This window comes from Scylla paramamosain, chromosome 12 (genome assembly GCF_035594125.1).
Source record: "Scylla paramamosain isolate STU-SP2022 chromosome 12, ASM3559412v1, whole genome shotgun sequence".
NCBI classification, from domain to species: domain Eukaryota; kingdom Metazoa; phylum Arthropoda; class Malacostraca; order Decapoda; family Portunidae; genus Scylla; species Scylla paramamosain.
In genome coordinates, this window is record NC_087162.1 from 26404192 (window position 1) to 26423819 (window position 19628).

Below are 19628 nucleotides of genomic sequence, written 5' to 3' on the forward strand. Positions count from 1 at the left end.
GGTATTACTTTTGGCTTTTCATGAAATCTCTGTCTGCCAGTTAGAGGGCCAGCTTAATACTGGACACATAACGGAGGTGACTGTATCTGGAATGGAAACATGTATTCCTCATACTCTAATCCTAAATCTTGTGGACCTTGCTTTAATTTGTCATTCTCGAGCTGTCCAGGATGAAGAGGCAGCTTGCAGATGATACCTTATGCATTCATTTACTGAAACTTATCTCCTTTAAATTTCTGTCTGAAATCATGCCAGATATGCGTTTTGAATTCGATATTCTAGGAAGGACATCAGTTTGTTATGCTTCATATCATATTTTAGTTAAAGGATTAAGAAAAAGCAAAAAATTACAAAATCGTTATTTATTTCATCTTATGTTGATTCAGAGTGTCAGTGACTTTGAATAAGTAAAACTGTTTTTGCATGTGCAAGAACCTATATTGCTTGATCCGCAAACACAGTTACCACTCAGCCCCATATGTAAAAACTCTTGAAAGCTGTTTTGCAAATATATATCATCCATTACTAAATATGAGGTTTTATGAGCAGCGGCCGCCGCCATCTGGTAGTATCTGCTTCTGTGACCGTTCTTCCACAGTAGGTGCCTCACCCATTTCTGCACCGTGCTTGGACTCCGTCTTGTCTTCTTTGCAATGGTTCTGAACGACATCCCTCCGAACCAGAGCCACGTGAACAAGTGCTGCTCGGCGAGACCTGTCTTGGAAGCATGCCGCTCCATACTTACGCTGACACAAACACACTCAAGTTAATCTCATCTGCATGTTTACATTTTAATAGTTTTTCTATATTTTTGGTTTTCGTCTAAACAAAAAGATATTCATATTTTGTTCCAAACATTTTGTATCGTTTTGAATGCCATTTTCAGTAATTTTCATGAACTTTACGTATTGTGTTCCTTTGGCACAGTTATTGTGAATTTGATTTCTTAAGGTATCTAAGTTATCATTACTTTGGGCGTGGGAAAATTTATGAAATAAAAGACCTCTTTTGTATTTTGTTTTATGCTCCTTTTGTTATTAATTGAATTTGTCATTAGTTGTACGTAATTTTAGAGCTGTTTTAAATATCTATTTTATAAATATAACTGAAACAGGAGTAATACACCTAATACATCATTATGAGCGCAGCATCTTAATTTGTATTAGTCTTGAAATCTCAATATTATTTTAATTAAGTTTAATTTAATTAATATTTGTAAACTCACCAATCGTGACGACTTGTGTCAGTTCAGAAGACAAAAGCCGAGCTGAGACTGAGAGTGAGAGCGACAGCCGGTGTGTGAACAGCTAATGCATCACCACACGTTTTATCTTTCCCTTATGGTGAGCAACTTATCGTACGGTGGGCCACGGACAGGTGCAGCGAGGTGTGTGTGTGTGTGTGTGTGTGTGTGTGTGTGTGTGTGTGTGTGTGTGTGTGTGTGTGTGTGTGTGTGTGTGTGTGTGTGTGTTCTTACCTAACTGTATTTTTACAGAACTGAGTAAAGTTCATAATGTCCGGTACTTTGAAGTTAGCTTGTCATATTTATCTTTAAAGTTATGAAAGTTATGAATGATCCTTACACACACACACACACACACACACACACACACACACACACACACACACACACACACACACACACAACTTCGCCAGTCAATGAATTCCATTTGCTAATTGCTCTGCTAAGAAAACTGTTTTTCCTCACATATTTCTTCGTTCTTTTCCTTTTTTTTTTGTACACTTTCTTAGTGTTTATCTTAGTGTTGATTGTTGTGTGTGTGTGTGTGTGTGTGTGTGTGTGAATGTGTGTGTGTGTGTGTGTGTGTGTGTGTGTGTGTGTGTGTGTGGAGCTTAAATACTTATAGCTGTGTTTTTTTTTTTTGTGTTCAATTAGAAAGAATATTAATCTTTCACATGTTCATTACACCAGGGATTCATAATATTATTTAGTTAATGTACAAAACTAACGACAAACACATTCTGTTCACTGTCCTGCATGGTGAATGCTCGCCAGCAGTCTGTGTTGTCATCAGCGGCGCCTCAGTACAACCTCAGAGAAGAAGGAAAGGGAAGCCAGAGTGTGTCCCAGGATGAGAGTGTAGAATGTGCCCTGCAGGTGACTGAGGCCGAGGACCACCTGCTCGTCACTGGCCTGGAAAGGAAATAGACAATGATAATAAACTACTACTACTACTACTACTACTACTAATAATAATAATAATAATAATAATAATAATAATAACAATAATGGTAAATAAATGAATGCTGGAAAAAGGACTGGCGCACTGGATAAGTGCGTGAATTTAGGTGCGCGTTTATTGGACTGATGCAATAATGATAAAAATAAAAATAACAATAATAGTAGAAGTGGTAGTAAAAGTATAGAGAAAAAAAAAAGCATTACGGTATTTACTTCGAATATATGTATTAGACTAAAGCAAGTTCCAGTTCGATTCTCAAACAACAGATGCAACCACCTTGACGAGAGCAAGTTGCGGTCCATCGCCTCGCTCCTGCAAAGCCTGGCGCTCCTCCTTCACGTGGTTGATGATGACTTCGTCCATCCACAGCGCCACCAGCCCCGCGTCCAAGAAGCGCTGGATGCCGTCGTTGATGCGTGCTCGGAAAGGCGCCCCCTTGCTGGTGTGGTTTGCAGAGAGGAAGGAATATATGTAACTCAGCTTTCATTGCTATGGTCATGCTTGATTAACATTTAGAACACTGTAAAAGGAGAACTGTTTGCATGGACTTAGAAAAAAGATAGATGCACTGTAAATGGACAGTTGTTGCAGGGACACAGAAAAGGAAAGAATAGGTTAATATCGTCTTTTTCAGAGCACTGTTAGTATCGTCTTTAATAAGTTACAGAATAGTAATGGCAAATTTATTTGAAAGTTTTACTGTAGATGATAATAAAAAAAAAAATTATGCAGCGGTGAAAGGGTTATGACGTGATTGCTTGTGTGTAGTCTCTGCCCTAAAGCCTTCCTTCCGGGTGTTAGCTGCCAGTCTGTTTCACGTTCCCTAAGTCTAGAACAACCTGACTGAGGCTTCAGGGTTGATGACATCCATCAGAGGCGGTTAGGGTGATAACACAGCGCAGCAGAGTTGGGGTTGTGCTAACTGAACTGAGTGAGCGGAGTGGCCAAGCATCTTGAAAGCCGTGACGTCACGTGATTGAGAGCGGGAAGAAATTTTTGGAGAACAAGTTATACTAAGGTTTTATTTTGATACATATATAGAGAAAGCAGTCTAGAGGGTGTAAATCATTCAAACTGAGAACATATGGCACCAAACATTAAATGAATTCTAGTGAATAATGAAAAAAAAAAAAAACTCTGAGGGGTGTGTTGGAAAAATACTGTAGGAAATAGAATAACATGGAAAATGGTGGCTGAGGCGACTGACTGTCAGCGAAAAGGCTAAATATTTCACAGTCCACTACACATACATGATGTGGAGAAATAAACAGTTGATCTCAGAAGGAAAGGAAGCAAAGAATTGTACATGACCACAAGAAACAGATACCGGAATGCCCACGCGTTGCCGCCGTACAGCGGGTAGCGGGCGGTGCTGATGTGGACAGGAGTGTAGCCTGTCCTGTCTGTGTAGTACGTGGACACCAGTGTTTTGATGAAGTAATAGTTATCGATGTACGCGAAGTTGCCCTCCAAAACTCTCATCATTCCTTCTTCTTTCTCGATGATCTTGAATGAAAAGATTAATCATTCTTGAGTAGAACACACACACACACACACACACACACCATAGTATTTTCGCAACTACTCTCACATAATACAATCAAGTAAAAGCTCCTATTGAAATGAGTAGAATTTTACCACCACATACTTAACCTCGCACCTTAATGTGCTCGTATACTTTGAGTACTGCCGGATTGGGGCTGGAGGCAAAGTACGGTCTAAAAGCACCAGTCATCGGAGCTCCAGGTACGCCCCACACCCACCCCTGCGTCACACCCCGCTCCGCCAGCTCTTCCATGCTGTTGACGACCGAGGACTTGCTCTCCACCACCAAGTGAGAGATGAGTGAGCTTCTGTAGGCTGTCGATAAGATGAGGTACACGAGCAACCACCAGCCAACAAGCATCTGAAAGAGACTATTTGCTTGGATAGAGAAGAAAAAAAAAGATAAAAAAAATAAATAGAAAAAATAAACTTCCCATGTTTGTGGAAAAAAAAAGAAAAAAAAGAAAAGAAAAAATACACTCCCTGTTTGGATTGAAAAGACAAAAAGGAAAGAAAATAAATGTTTCCTACAATATTGCTTGAAAAAAAAAAAAATAGAAAACCTGCGCTACTTACTTGGATCGAGAGGTTGGGAAGAAAAAGAGTAATAAAAGAATAAAAGATATACATCCCCTTAAATGGTTGAAAAAAAGAGAGAGAGAGAGAGAGAGAGAGAGAGAGAGAGAGAGAGATACTGGAAAGAACAAAGAAAGACAGAAAAAAAAAAAAAATTGAAAAAGAAAGAAAATGATGCCACCTACTTGGCTCGGCGGGCTGGGAGGGGGCTCGAAGGGGTGGTCCTCCAGCAGCAGCCCCCAGCCGTAGAAGATTGAGGACGTGAGGCTTAAGTAGCGCCGTCCACTTATCCAGTGCGACAGTCTCTCCATCACCCACAGGACTGTTCCCCACACCATCACGCACACCACGATAGCTCCCCACACCTCGCCTGCCAGTGTTAGTAGTAGTAATAGTAGTTTACTGGTAATAGAATATAAACTAACAAAGAATTCATATAATACCAATTTAGTGTTTTCAATTTCACACACACACACACACACACACACACACACACACACACACACACACACACACACACACACACACACACACACACACACACACACACACACTTATGAAAACTCTCACCTTCAAGAGGTCTGACCACCGACAGGTACTCAGGCAAGGGTTTTGGCTTGGACGACAGAATCACAAGGGACTCGTCAATATACGCCATTGAGAACTCCACCACCTCTGCTCTTCCGGGCGTCAGTGTCAGATCCATGGAAAGGTCTGCCATCTCGTGCTGCAGAGTGCCCACCACGCCTGTCCAGTTACCGCCGCCGGCCGCCGCTCCCCATAACTTGTCCGTGGGTTCTCGTAATATATACCTTACATACACACACAGACATACACACACACACACAGACACACACACAAACACACACACACACACACACATACACTTACTTATAAATCCCACTCCAGAATGTTTATCGGAAATCCCAAGAAAGGACATCCGTTTTTACATTCTCTAGAGAGACGTAGGTTAAGAGGGGACCTGATAGAAGTCTTTAAGTGGTATAAGGGTTATAACAAGGGAGATGTAAGCAAAATTCTTAGGATCAGCAACCAGGGTAGAACAAGAAATAACGGGTTCAAGCTTGAAAAATTTAGGTTTAGGAAAGAGATAGGAAAAAATTGGTTCTCAAATAGAGTGGTAGATGAGTGGAACGGACTCAGTAATCATGTAGTTAGTGCTAGGACACTAGAGAGCTTTAAGAGAAGATTAGACAAGTTTATGGATGGGGATAACAGATGGAAATAGGTAGGTGTGTTTCATACAGGGACTGCCACGTGTAAGCCTGGTCGCTTCTTGCAGCTTCCCTTATTTCTTATGTTGTTATGTTTTTATTTATTTATTGTTTTTTTTTTTTTTTTTTAGGCCTGATATTGGAACAATGTACGAATATAGTCCGAAACGTCGTATTAGAAGATATAATGAATATTCCAATCCTGGTCTTTATCTTCAGTCCAAGAAAAGATAATCAGAATATAGGTGTGGAAGCCTGAATATTGCCAGTGAATCGTCTCTAGCAGAAGCCATACCGAGGTAATGTTTATTCATTGATCCTCATCGTATTTCAAGATATATGTATGTAGAATCATACTTAATAGGTATACTTATTAGGAATACTTATTAAGAATATTTTATACATCACTGTCTTACCTAAAATACTTAACACATCGTCATCCCTGCAATTACTCACCTAGTGCTAACCCCATAGACTCGTCTTCAAACTGAGCATACTCACGTGAAGTTCAGTTTAGGAGCAAGGGCAGTGAGCATGCGAGTGTTAAGAGAGTCCTCGAACTGAAGCTTGGTGCTGGAACCTTTCTGGACCACTTTGTACTTGATGTATGGATAATATGACAACGACACAATGTTCATCTTGCGTCCCATGAACAATTCAGCTTGACCTGTCAAGGCACCAAGAAAAACATGCGTGGAAAACGGCCAGTACTGCAATTTTCTTCATACGAACAACGTATCAAAATGTTAAATGTAATAATAATATATCTGCCGAAATCAGTTTTCAAAGACGCAAACGTATTTCATACTTCCTACAAATTTAAACTGAAGGAAGTATTTCTGATGTACTCGTGTCTGGTGCAACAGGGAGGAAATAATGACTCATTTCCATTCACGTATGATTTGTTTTGCTAACCACCAGCTGTCCTGTCTCCTCATCAACACATGCGTTGAGATTTATATGGCTCATACCAGACCGACACATCTTGTAACCGAGGACAGTGCAGGCAAAATGTCTACATCCATACATTCACAAGTATTCTTTCTTTCATCCTCAATCTTTCGTTCATTTTACAGGTAAACCCTGGAACTCCCTGCCTGCTTCTGTATTTCCTCTTATCTATGAATTGAAGCCTTTCAAGGGGGATGTTGCAAGACTTCAAATTTTGGATGATACTTTTGGGACCTTTAGTGGGCGTTTTTTCCTGCCTTTTTTGTAACTCTTGGCTATGGTCCCTCTTACGCACGCGCACACGCACACACACAACAAAAATTAATAAATGAAATAAAATAAATGAATTAAAAAAAAAAAAAATATATATATATATATATATATATATATATATATATATATATATATATATATATATATATATATATATATATATATATATATATGTATTCATAATATTCTAGCATTAAGACCTTCCGGGGAGAGAGGACGTAACTTCATCAAAAAGTATAGTCCGGATTGATTTGTCAGTCCTCTGGACACATCCCTGATCAATAGCCTCGCCAACCTGGTAATGAGTATTAATAATTAACAGCAGAGCGAGATTACACCGCTTGCATGCTTTTAGACTCATTCCCTTCTCTTCGGAATACTTAAGGCCCCGTCACTGTTCATTCATTCACCGCTGCTCTTCATTCATTCCCGTTACTCGTTACCATTCCTCCTTGGTCCACATTTAATGCTCTTCCATATAATTCTCTCTTTATTTACCAGAGGGAGAGAGAGAGAGAGAGAGAGAGAGAGAGAGAGAGAGAGAGAGAGAGAGAGAGAGAGAGAGAGAGAGAGTATCTTACCTCCAAACATTTCAAAACCGTCAGGTATGCCGTCTTGCAAACTCCATCGGAGAAGCAAGCGTGGTTTGGCTTCCTGCTCCGTGCAGTAGAGGCAGCGATGATATGCCTTCATGGCGCGGACCCCACCAGTTTCTGGTGTTAGGAAAGTTTGTCACTTGAGGCGTAATGATATGCGTCAGTTGCATTGAATCAAAGCAAAGTAATGAGAGCCTTACTGCCACGCTTTTGTAAGAGACGTCCGAGCTATGCATGACAGAATTAGGCTATGAACTGTTTGACATTGTGTGTCCTTTGCCTCGTATGTTTAATGTCACTGCCGTCGTAATCATTCAAACATCTGAATACTTTCTGTGTACTAGATATGGCGCATTGCCAGCCCCCTCACTAGAGCCAGCAGGTCTGTTGGTGTTTGCTCTTTTGATTTTGTAACGTATTGTATCATGTACACTTTTAAGTCACGTTAAAAATTAGATGATAAAAATACAGAAAAATAAAAATTCAATTTACTGAGCATATCTTTTGTCGATTTAGTTCCGGCGTTCAGTGTAGAAAGGCTGCGAGTGATGTAGACCACGTAGAGAGAATTGCGAAGACCCGAGAGCTGGAAGAGCTGCTCGACGTCCTGCTCGCCGCCGATCACAATCACTCGAGTCCTCGGCTGTAGAAACAGTCCCGTCCACGACAACACCCTGGAAATGACACGCACTTAATACTTATAGTAAAAGTGGCAGTATAGAATTAACAACAACAACAACAATAATAATAATAATAATAATAATAATAATAATAATAATAATAATAATAATAATAATAATAATTTGGCTTCAATCACATGTTACGAGGGAAGCCGGACTTCAGGGAATCGAAGCACACACCGACGCCTCAAGCGGGGCAATCGAGACCTACCAAACATTTTGTCATCGTACAGCGGTGTGTGTGGTGAGCAGCGTGCTTGTTTCACAGCTGGTGTGACGTTTTAACCTCGACGAGATGGAAATAATTTCGATTTGTCTCCCTTCACGCTGGCGCCATGAGTGGCATTATTTTGATAGTCTAGTTAATTTCAATTCTCGTTTCATGCAGTAATTGCCGTTCACCGAACAGACTGCTAACGAGACTTTAGCCTTGGGACCATATTCTGAAACACTTCTGCGCCGCGCCTCCACTACATTCAAAAGGCTCTACATGTAGTGGCACGGGTTTTGATTGGTGTCTTTATGGTTGTCGTGACATATTAACAAGCATTCTATATCATTAATAGGAAAAACACTCTTGAGAACCCGGCTAATCATCTCTGTGGCCTTTGAAAATAGTCGTGGTGAGAGAGCAAAGGGTTGCAGAATACTGGCCTAGGTGTTGTGACATCGCAGGATGACAGCCTCACTAGTTGTTTGACTGCCTTTATCCACTGGGAGAGGCCTTCTCCTGAAGTGGAATATTATCGGCTGATGATAGCTTTCTTAACCTCTGTCCATAATTTCGTCTCAATTTCATGAGAAGTAATTCTAGAATTAAGAGCGGCTGAAGTCGTTGGAATGAGTCCGCATCTCTGAGGTAGAAAAACAAAACTGACGGGGCGACACAGAATATTTTATGATTCTGTATTACTTTGCTACTTCGGTATATGTTTAGCCTGTCTCACCTGTCGGCTGTGTCGGTGCCACAAGTCGTAAGGTCAAGCAGAAAGGTGCGACACGTGGCCTTACTGGACCCCCACACCTCGCGCCAAAAGTACGGCACTTCATCGGTCCCCGGGAAGACCTTTTTTTTGGTGTTTCCGTGGAGCAGCTTGGCGTCCCCGCAAGGCTGCAGGAACATGACCAGCTCGCCCACCTTAGAGAGACGCCTTGGAACCAATAGTAGTAGTAGTAGTAGTATTTATGGTGAAAATGGTTGTAGTAGTTGGAAAACTGCTTCTTGTTGTGAAAAGAAGGAATTCCTATTTCATGACTTATTATTGGCTTTTTTACTGATTCTCTCTATAAACACCAACTATTCATATATTGAAAATAAAATAAAAGATCAACTAAATGCACTAGATACGTGCTTACCTGATGAGGTGAGGCAAGGCACGAGAGGGGCTAGGGGCGGCCAGCACCAGGTAACACCCAGTCAGGTAGCGCTGCACTACTTGGATCGCCGCTTGTGCAACGTCCTCCTCCCACCCACCACTTGGATGCAGTAGCACTCCCATGCCCAGGCCCGCCGCCCCCGCTCTGGTGACCACGCTGCACAGGAGCACGAGTGGAGTCACCCAAGCCAAGACCAACATACCGCTGAAAGATTGTGAATATTTTGTTTGTGGATGTTGATAAGCGGGTATCCATTTCATAAAACCAGCGCTTGTCAAATGCAATATATTTAAGCGCATAATGTTGTGACCAGTTCATAGATAAAACGCTATATAAGCAAACGTCTGAATTATTTTTATGAACATGACACATCTCCTTTCAAAACGGCGCTTATAACCTATTGCTGGCCGAGATCTTTCAGTCTGTGTGCTCCCATCCTTGACAACTGGAAAAAAAGTGGTGAAATAAAACGATCTTTATTTATCATCATGGGAAGGAGCCGAGACACTTAACTTGTGTAAGTCAACGGAAATGTAGCGGTGGAGAGGAGGAAGGCGCGGTAAACTTCTAAATACTCGTAATGTGACCAAGGAAAAGTGACAGGTATGTATAGTGAACACGTGCGACTCCTGCTGTGACTTCATGAATTATCAGCGCTTTTCAAGAACTCTTTGTGTCGTTTTCGCGTTAATAGTTTCTTAACCGCTTACTGTCTGTCATGGGCTTTACTGTTCAGGTCTGTCTGGTCCCTGTTTGTTCCTCTGTGCACAGTTTCAGCTTATGTTTCAGTTACTGTGCACAGTTTCAGCTCTGTGTTCTCGCAACGTTCCTTACATACAGTGTGTCTATTTATTTATTTCCATATATATATATATATATATATATATATATATATATATATATATATATATATATATATATATATATATATATATATATATATATATATATATATATATATATATATTATTTATCTTATTTTTTTCTGGGGGTGGAGGAGGAGCTACCAGTTCGTTTCGTACGCAGGGATCCTAATTCTTCTCTGTGTATATTTATTTGAAAGGACCGAAGATGAGCGAGAAGAATTCTGTAATATGTACGTTCATTAGGTAAAGGTCAAATAAGAAAACATTGTGGTTGTGCAATGTATTTACAATATAGAACAATGTAGAAAAATGAAATGTATTGTACCAAAAAATAGAGAGTTGGGCCTCAATTATCTTACAAAACCTCCGAGTACAGTGTTCAGGGTTTTCCCATTACAAACATACACACTTTTTTTTTCTGCAGACAGCCAACGGAGAACCGACTATGAGAGAAACAATGATCTTACAACTGGAACTGAACTCTGACTAAGTATTACTTTCACTGTAACCAAGAAGTTCGGATTTATGCAAAGAATAAGTTGTACAAGGAAATACAAGGAACTGTAACACTGTAAAATCGATTAGCAGCATGAGACGTATTTTCGTGACACTTTTCTTATGCATGTGTGTGCAAAATTAACAGTGGATACCGCAAAGACTGCTGTTTTAAGAACAATGATGTGTTTTGTTGTACACATGCTATTAGTTATTCACAATGATCCCTAAGACTGGACATGGTATGGTATGTTTTGTGTTTTTAAGCATAATTACGAAGATCAAAAATAAAAACGCAATAAGTTCTGCTTATATTAGGTATTTCTGTAATTTAATCATGTCCTGTGTGTGTTCAGGTTACCTGAATGGCTGCGAAGAAGTCACAGTGTTCTTGCATGTGCAAAATCCCATGTTACTCAAACCGTAAACACAGTGACTACTCAACCCAATGTGTGGAAACTCTTGTAAGGTGTTGTGCAGATATGCATCATCCATCACTAGGTATGAGGGCTTAGGTGCAATAACAGCAGTAGCAGCAGCTGCAGCAGCAGCCATCTGGTAGTATCTGCTTCTGTGAACGTTCTTGCCCAGCAGGCGCCTCACCCATTTCTGCACCGTGGTGGGACTGCGTCTTGTCTGTTTGGCGATGGTTCTGAACGACATCCCTCCGAACCAGAGCCACGTGAACAAGTGCTGCTCAGCGGGACCTGTCTTGCAAGCATGCCGCCCCATTCTTACAGACAATATATATATATATATATATATATATATATATATATATATATATATATATATATATATATATATATATATATATATATATATATATATATATATATATATATATATATATTGTTAGGACGAAATTGCTTCTCGCCTTGCTAATCTGGCGTGAAAATGATTACCAACATAAACACTGCACACACTGGTTGAAGGCAAAAGTACCGAGCATCACCAGTCACACCTGTTCCTAAAGGGGGTTGGCTGTGAAGGAATCCTTATTGTGGAATATATGCGTTCAGGATTGTGCCTAGAAGATGTTATAAGTGGGATCAAGATAATGAAACGTTCTGAAGACATGCATGGACGTTCTCAAATGATAGAAACCTTTGCCTGTCTTTTAAAGGTAACGCGGAGATCACATGGTATAATACCTGCAACAAACACTCTGGCACAAGATTTATTTGAATAAAAGTACATTATGTAACTACTGAAAAGGTTGCGACTGTAAAGTATGCTAAAAATAGGTAATGTGGAATTATGCGCATCTTCCAACGTAATAGGAAAATCGAGCTTCATGAAGTGGCAGCAATATATGCAACGAAAGACTACACTTGCAGAATTTACTCAGTTTTGGAAGAAAAACCAAAGTGATGTGAAATTGTACGCATCCGGCTCCAGAGAAATAAGGAAAGGCTTCTTCATGAAGTGCCAGTAATGTATATATAGCGACGAAGGACTACATTTACTGAAGTGATTTTATTCTGAAAGAAAACCCACGCAGAATTTGACGCTCTTGGCGAGACAGCGCATCAGTGGCTTCTGTGATGAGCAGGACCCCTCGTGCGCAGGCCCGATATCAGGTGACCGATAGGTTAAGATCAACAGAATTCCAACCAACAAATTCCTATTGTGTCTATTAGTCACATCTCTGTATATTCAGTATATACTGCATATAGAAATTTAAGCTCCGCAGACTGTCACTTCCTTTCATCAGGATAGTCCTGGCCGCTGTCTTGCACACTTAACTAATGCAAGAGTTAATTTTTTTATTTTCACACTCTTTCTTACGTAAATTCTGAGACTCTTAACTAATTTAGTGTTTGCGTCCTTTGTGTTTATAGGTCTCGTATACCTACTCGGTGTCGTCTTTTATTGACTTTATCTGTTTATAACTAGAAATTCGAGATGGCATTTAATTTATCGTTGTGTATTCAGACTTCCTCGTAAAACTAAATGCAATTGACAATGCCTGTATTATTAGTTTTGTGGCCCATGCATGTTGCCACTGTGCTGTTCATACATTGTAAAAGTTGTCACGGAGACTGGCAAATCCAATGACATGGTAAGATTTTGCAATGCGTTTATATAATAGAATTTTCCTCAACCATGCAATTTTTTCAGTGCCAAACATTATTCGTTCTAAAATGTCACGTTAAGACATTATTATTATTATTATTATTATTATTATTATTATTATTATTATTTAACATGCAAAGAAATTTAAAAACCTGCTCGTAACGCCGCGGTCACGGGTGTTCCTGGCGGAAGTCAGAACGGTAAAGGAAATGTAGTCCAGCTCATAGTCAAGTCTTAGCATTACTCAAGCTAGGCTGAAGAGGCGAGAGAACAATAGTTTTCGTCCATCTATCATAATACATACATAGTACATGTATATATGTGTGCTACGTCAGCATATATGTTAAAGAAAAAGTTAAGTAAACTAATAAATTCCATGTCCACATAATCAGTACACTCTCAGAATGTCAATTTCACTGTTGATATGTCTTTATGGGAACTTTTACTAAGCTTCATTAAATCATTCATATTGTATTCCTCAGCCTCAGTAATAGCGGTTTTTATCGCAGCTGGTATCCTTAACTTATCTCAAAGACCTAAATGACATTATTACTTCACATTATCAGTTGTGGAATTGACAGCAAGATACATTTCATTATGAAATATTTAAGATATCTCGCAAGTTTCTGTCTGGAAAGAGCATTACACCAATTCATGAAAGGCAAGTTCTTGATTTCAATTATTAACATATTGACTTCAACATTTAAAGGGAAATTAAACATATTATCTGACCGAAAGAAAACTCATAACCTCAATGATCAACTTCTTTGGTCACGCTGATTCAAAGTCTTGCTGTAAACTCACCAGCAGTGGCGACTCGTCTTGGATCAGAAGACACAGCTGAGTCGAGGTTCGGGCTGAGGGTGACAGCCGGTGTATCAACAACAAATTCATCACGATGTTTTATGGTCTCCTTCACGCGTGCAACTTGTCGTACGGCGGAGCAACGGACCGGCGCAGAGAGAGGGAGAGAGAGAGAGAGAGAGAGAGAGAGAGAGAGAGAGAGAGAGAGAGAGAGAGAGAGAGAGAGAGAGAGAGAGAGACTTAACACTTCATGCAATTTTACAGTTGGAATGTGAAAGTACTTTTGTCAATAAATTGTATTTATCTTAAAATTTGCACAACACTATGAAGAAGAGTCTTTTGTGAGGAATTATTTTCTTCGTTCGTAATTATGAAGTAAATTTTAATTTTGTGCCGGTTTACATAAACACGAATTAGTTTTATATTAAGATCAGCGTAGTCTGGAGAGCCGCTCACAGAGGAAGGCGAGGAAGGCCGCACTTTGGCCTAGGAAGAGTGCATAGAATGCACCCTGCAGGTGACTGAGTCTCAGTGCCACTAGTCCATCGCTTGTCTGCAAACATAGCCAGGCAGGCAGGTCAGCACTCTTGTTAGTATTGAAGCTAAGCAGATGCATATATTAATTAAGACCGAATTCAGATAAATTTAGTAAAACAAATTACTTCTTTGAAAGTGAGCTGGAGCTGTGTGCCTTTCTCCTTTGAAGCTCGACGTTCCTCCCTAGTGTGGGTCCTCACCACGTCATCCATCCAGTAGGTGATGAGACCTGAGTCTATGAACTGCTGAATGGCACTGCTGAAGCGCTGACGGAAAGGTGCACCGGGGCTGGAGGCAGATAAATGAACGGTTTTATAGGAAAGTAAAAGTAATTTAAACACCTGAAAGATTATGACGTTAGCACATCAAATTAACAAAGAATAATGAAACAAATGCGTCGTTTCATAACAATGCGTGAGAAAAGAATGGGTGCATAATTTTACCCTTGTATTCTGCACGTGGCTGATCAGGATGGTGAACAAGAGAGTGGGTTGCATGCATTTATTCTTAATTAATTTATTCTTAATTAATTTTTATTTAATTCTTAATTAATTCTTAATTTGATTCATTTATTTCTTAATGATGATTGTATTGTCGAAAGACTCCTTGCAGACGGATGTGGTAGACGCTATTTTTGACTGCTTCCTACAATTGGGAATGCGGGGTGATCATGTATACTCTTAACAAAGCTGCAGGTATTAATGAAGGGCGGTGTCTCTAAATTTACGCCGAGTAATATAGATTTCAACTTGAATTCGTTATTTTTCCTGGTGAATAACAATTGTTAGCATTTTAATTCTTCGTATCCTTATTATATTTTGTGTATAATATAATCCAAAATCTGCATAAGTTACGGGCGAAAGCAGCATACATGCAACCAAGCAAGCAGACAGGCACACTAGGTCGAGATACCGGAATCCCCATCCGTTCCCGGCAAAGAGCGGGTAGTGGGTGGTGCTGATGTGGACGGGGGTGTAGCCTGAGTCGTCTGTGTAGAAGGTGGACACCAGTGTTTGTATGAAGTAATAGTTGTCGATGTATGAGAAACCGCCTTCCAACACTCTCTTCATTGCTTCATCTGTGTCGGTTATCTGAAAAGTGGAGTACACCAGTATTACAGTAACAAAGGACATTATGTTTCAACCCTTTCAGTGATAAACTAATTTTTCAACATTTATTTTTTTACTGCAACCTAATCCTCTCTTTTGTTCTGTCAATGCAAACAATTTCTGACAGTTTTCTGAAAGTTAATAGGGGACGATCATTGCCGTGAAAGGGTCAAGGAAAAGAGACTTGGAGGCAATTTTTTTTCTCGCTCACCTTAAGGGCTTTGTGCACCTTGATGATTGCTGGAGTGGGACTCGTTACGAAGAAGGTTTCATAAGCACCAGTCATGCGGGGTCCAGGAATGCCCCACTCCCAGCCTTCCTTCTCGCCCCTCTCCGCCAGCTGCTCCATATTGTTGATGACCGATGACTTGTCTTTCACCACCAGATGGGAGATGAGGGAACTTCTGTAGGCTGTCGATAGGATCAGGTACACGAGTAGCCACATGGAAACGAGGATCTGGAATAAATTAATGCTATTCTTGAAGTGAAGAAATCTTTGAATTTTCTAACTTCTAATCAACTCTAAAGAAGCTATAGGCGCCTTAGTAAGTCCTACGGTGTCGTGTGAATCTTTTCGTTAATACAAATTAGATCTCCTTGAAACATCTTGCTGTCATTCAGATCAAGATGGTTGTCAGCATTGTCTTTAGAAGTTTGTTTAATGTTAGTTGTACAGTACTTACTTGACTTGCGGGATTGGAGGGAGGCTCGAAGGGGTGGTCCTCCAGCAGCAGCCCCCAGCCGTAGAAGATGGAGGAGGAGAAGCTGAAGTAGCGCCGTGCAGTTATCCAGTGGGACAGTCTCTCCATCACCCACAGGACTGTTCCCCACACCATCACGCATACCACGATGGCTCCCCACACCTCGCCTGCCGACACCGGGAATAGTTATATTAATGCAGCTAACAATTATTACTCACCAAACATACACGTACCATTAGTGCAAGCTCACCTTCAAGCGGCCTGATCAGTGACAAGTACTCAGGCAAGGGTTTCGGTTTGGATGTCAGAATCACAACAAGTTCGTCAATGTATATCCTTGAATACTCCACCGCCGTTGCTCTCCCGGGCGTCAGTGTCAAGTCCATGGAGAAGTCTGCCAGTTCGTGCTGCAGAGTGCCCACGATGCCTGTCCAGTTACCGCCGCCGGCCGGAACTCCCCACTTGTAGTCTGTGGGCTCTTGCGCCTCGTACCTGACAAACACACACCTGAATGTAAAAACTCCCCACAAGTACAATCTCTTACTGATAAAGTGTCTGCCATTCAGCTCTGCGTTCTCTTACTCCTGTCCATTAGAGATAGGAGTGAGTCAAATGCCACAGAGTATGAATATGTGTTAGATTTTATAGACGGCAGCATATTTGTACGTGCGTTATCTGCTATGATTGCGCGGTGAATCTCATCGCTGTCAAAAAATATATGCATTCTCTTCACGCTCTCGTTATTATTAAGATATTTATCTGGTTAATTTTGTGCTGATAAACTGTGACTGGATTTCTTCAGTCACATGGATGTCAGAAACCACCAGTCACATGGGCAAAGTTTTTATAATACTGTGAATCATATGGATCTTACACCGATCTATATGTCAGCCCTCTGGTTCTTCCGGGCATGATACAAACACACACAGACAATGAAAAGATGCAAACGGCCCGACAACTGGTATGCGGTTCAGCACGCTCACCTCCCTGACGACAGGACCCGGGTTGGAATCCCTGGCAGGGTGGAGACAGTTTGTGCGTGTCTCTTTTTATGCTATGGTCTCTGTTCATCTTGCAGGGAAGATATACCGAACGTAAATTGAGAAGTTATAACATTACAGCTGGGTAGAAGTGGAAGGTTACCTGATTTAACATGGTGAAGAAAATGAATTATTGTTCATGGATGAACGCTACATATTATAATACTCTGAAATATATCATGTGTTAAGGTGTTATTTGCAATGCTTTTCAGTTCAACTATGTATTGTTATGTAAATCCTGCCAGTCAATGATGCTCACGTGAAGTTCATGTGCTCAGCGAGGGCAGTGACCATGCGAGTGTTGAGAGAATCCTCGAAGTGAACTGTTGTGGCGGAAGTGTTTTGTTCAACTCTGTAGCTCACGTAAGGGAAGTATGGCATCAGCACGATCCTCAGCTTGCGTCCCATAAAGTCTTTGTTTTGGTCTGGAGATCGAGACGCCAAGAAAAGTATTAAATGGCTATAAACTGCCACGTTCAAATAAAACTGAAATAATAGAGAAATAAGAGCATTTTACAAGTGATAAATATACTTGAATTTGATCCTATAGTGTGCATGTAGCGATGATTATCGAAAGTCAAACACATGTCACTATAAAGGCATGTTCTTTAGAATGCAGTGTCAGTATTTGTGTTCATGACCCTTAAATAGTCCCATGTGTACAGCATATGTATGCTAACAATATTATATTGTATTAGCATACACTGGTTTATTTTCTGGGTATGGATGAACTGATGAAATTTTCAGTTCTGCCTTTAATAGAAAGTGGTATCCCCCCCCCATGCAAACAAACAAGAGTGTGTAAGTGTATGTGTGTGTGTGTGTGTGTGTGTGTGTGTGTGTGTGTGTGTGTGTGTGTGTGTTACCTTTAAACATTTCAGTGTCCTCAGATATACCGTCACGCAAGTTCCACTGGAGAAGTAAGAGTGGTCCGGCTTCTAGTGGCGGACAGTACAGACACCGACTGTACACCTGCATGGCGTGGCGCTCGCCTCCTTTATATTAAGGGAAAGATAAATTTTTATTTAATACATTTTATTTACATAGCCATAACCGTTTGTACATAATATTACATTTCATTGCTGAGCCTTAGATGTTAGTGAAGGAAGTCTACATTAGTCGTCCTCGGGAAGACGCAACATATTGGTGCTGAAAAGTTACAATGAGAGATGGCTGGGAAAGTAGATATACATGGATGCATTGGAAAAAGATGCTTACATACTATCAGGGTGTACTCGCGTCCTTCGTCTGTTGTATGGTGTGATGTAGAGGACGTGAGGAGTGTTGCGAAGCGCTGCGTGACGGAACAGCTCGTCAACGTCCTTTCTGCTTCCAACCATGACCACGCGAGTGTCAGGTTGCAGCCATAACCCAGACCATGACAACAGCCTGCAATGGATCGTACAGTATGATGTGTATATTTCATTTTATCATATTGATGCTTTAATCTCTGAAATTAGTAAACACGTTTCATGAGCGTGCCTCACCTGGCGGCTGTGTCGGTGCCGCAGGCGGTGTGATCAAGCAGGAAGGCGCGACACGTGGCCTTGCTGGAGCCCCACACCTCACGCCAAAAGTACGGCACTCCATCATTCCCCGGGAAGACTTCTTCTTTGGGTCTTCCGTGGAGCAGCTTGGCGTCCCTACAAGGCTGCAGGAATACTGCCAGCTCGCCCACCTCAGAGAGACGCCTTAGAAGGACGATGATGATTGTTGATATTATTGTTATTATTATTGTTATTATTATCATCATCATTCTTATTAATAGTATTATTGTTATCATCTATTGTTCTCAAACTTAGGCACGCCAATGGGAAGCGGTTCTTGCACTAACACTTGCGCACTATTGGACGAAACACTTGAGCAGAGACGAATCAGTGTTGAATCACCTGATGAGGTGAGGCAGGGCACGCGAGGGGCTGGGGGCGGCCAGCACCAGGTGACACCCAGCCAGGTAGAGCTGCACCACCTGACTCGCCGCTTGTGCAACGTGATCCTCCCAGCCGCCACCTGGATCCTCCCCTACGCTCAAGCCCGCCGCCACCGCTCTGCTGACCACGCCACACAGGAGCACCAGCGGAGTCACCCCCGCCAAGACCAACATACCACTGAAAAAACAAATCGTAAATCATCAAAATCGCAACAATGGTTTTAATTTTGCTCTGTAGCCACACACAGTTCCCATCATAATGTTATGCAATCGAGGCCGCAATTGTGTAGCATGTAAATGGTACACATTGAGATTGTAAAGTGAAATCAGTGAAGGGAAATAATATACGGGGTTGTTAAATTAACAGTTGAAAAAAAAAAATTGGAGCAAGATAGGCAATGTGGAAATTGATCCCATGCCAGCCCAGCTTCCTCCAGTGGCATGGCCAGCTTCCTCCAGTTCTCGATGTTGAAATATTTTGTTATCGACGTTTGTTAAACAGGGTTTTAAGTACTTTAATATTTATTTATATTTATTTATTAATCTATTTATCAACCTGTTTATTTATTTGTTTGTGTAGTTGTTTTCCGACGTTGGTCGTCTACCATTCCATGTTGCAGGGAGTTATTT

General features: G+C 40.9%; 2 protein-coding genes across 4 annotated transcripts; both read right to left on the reverse strand.

The window, feature by feature from the left end:
- Positions 1-346: 346 nt before the first annotated feature.
- LOC135106004 (uncharacterized) lies at positions 347-13739 on the reverse strand. Of its 3 annotated transcripts, none has more exons than XR_010271089.1 (12): positions 9417-10187; positions 9008-9211; positions 7873-8054; positions 7366-7497; positions 6062-6227; positions 4896-5137; positions 4511-4695; positions 3865-4110; positions 3532-3710; positions 2481-2643; positions 1226-2155; positions 347-746 (listed from the first exon to the last, which is right to left on the reverse strand). XR_010271089.1 is itself a non-coding variant. In XM_064014756.1 (12 exons), the coding sequence occupies exons 2-12, from the start codon at positions 9635-9637 to the stop codon at positions 2033-2035; spliced, it is 2043 nt and encodes a 680-aa protein (XP_063870826.1). In that variant the 5' UTR covers positions 9638-9641; positions 13682-13739; the 3' UTR covers positions 347-2032. The 3 variants fall into 3 exon arrangements, 2 of the variants coding, with proteins under 2 accessions (XP_063870826.1, XP_063870825.1); XM_064014756.1 differs by adding an exon at positions 13682-13739 and having other exon boundaries at positions 347-2155; positions 9417-9641; XM_064014755.1 differs by having other exon boundaries at positions 347-2155.
- A 244-nt stretch (positions 13740-13983) lies between these two features.
- On the reverse strand, positions 13984-16550 carry LOC135105466 (uncharacterized). The gene is made up of 4 exons (XM_064013589.1): positions 15539-16550; positions 15131-15309; positions 14344-14506; positions 13984-14234 (listed from the first exon to the last, which is right to left on the reverse strand). Exons 1-4 carry the CDS (start codon positions 15770-15772, stop codon positions 14112-14114), a joined length of 699 nt encoding a protein of 232 aa, XP_063869659.1. The 5' UTR covers positions 15773-16550; the 3' UTR covers positions 13984-14111.
- Positions 16551-19628: the final 3078 nt, after the last annotated feature.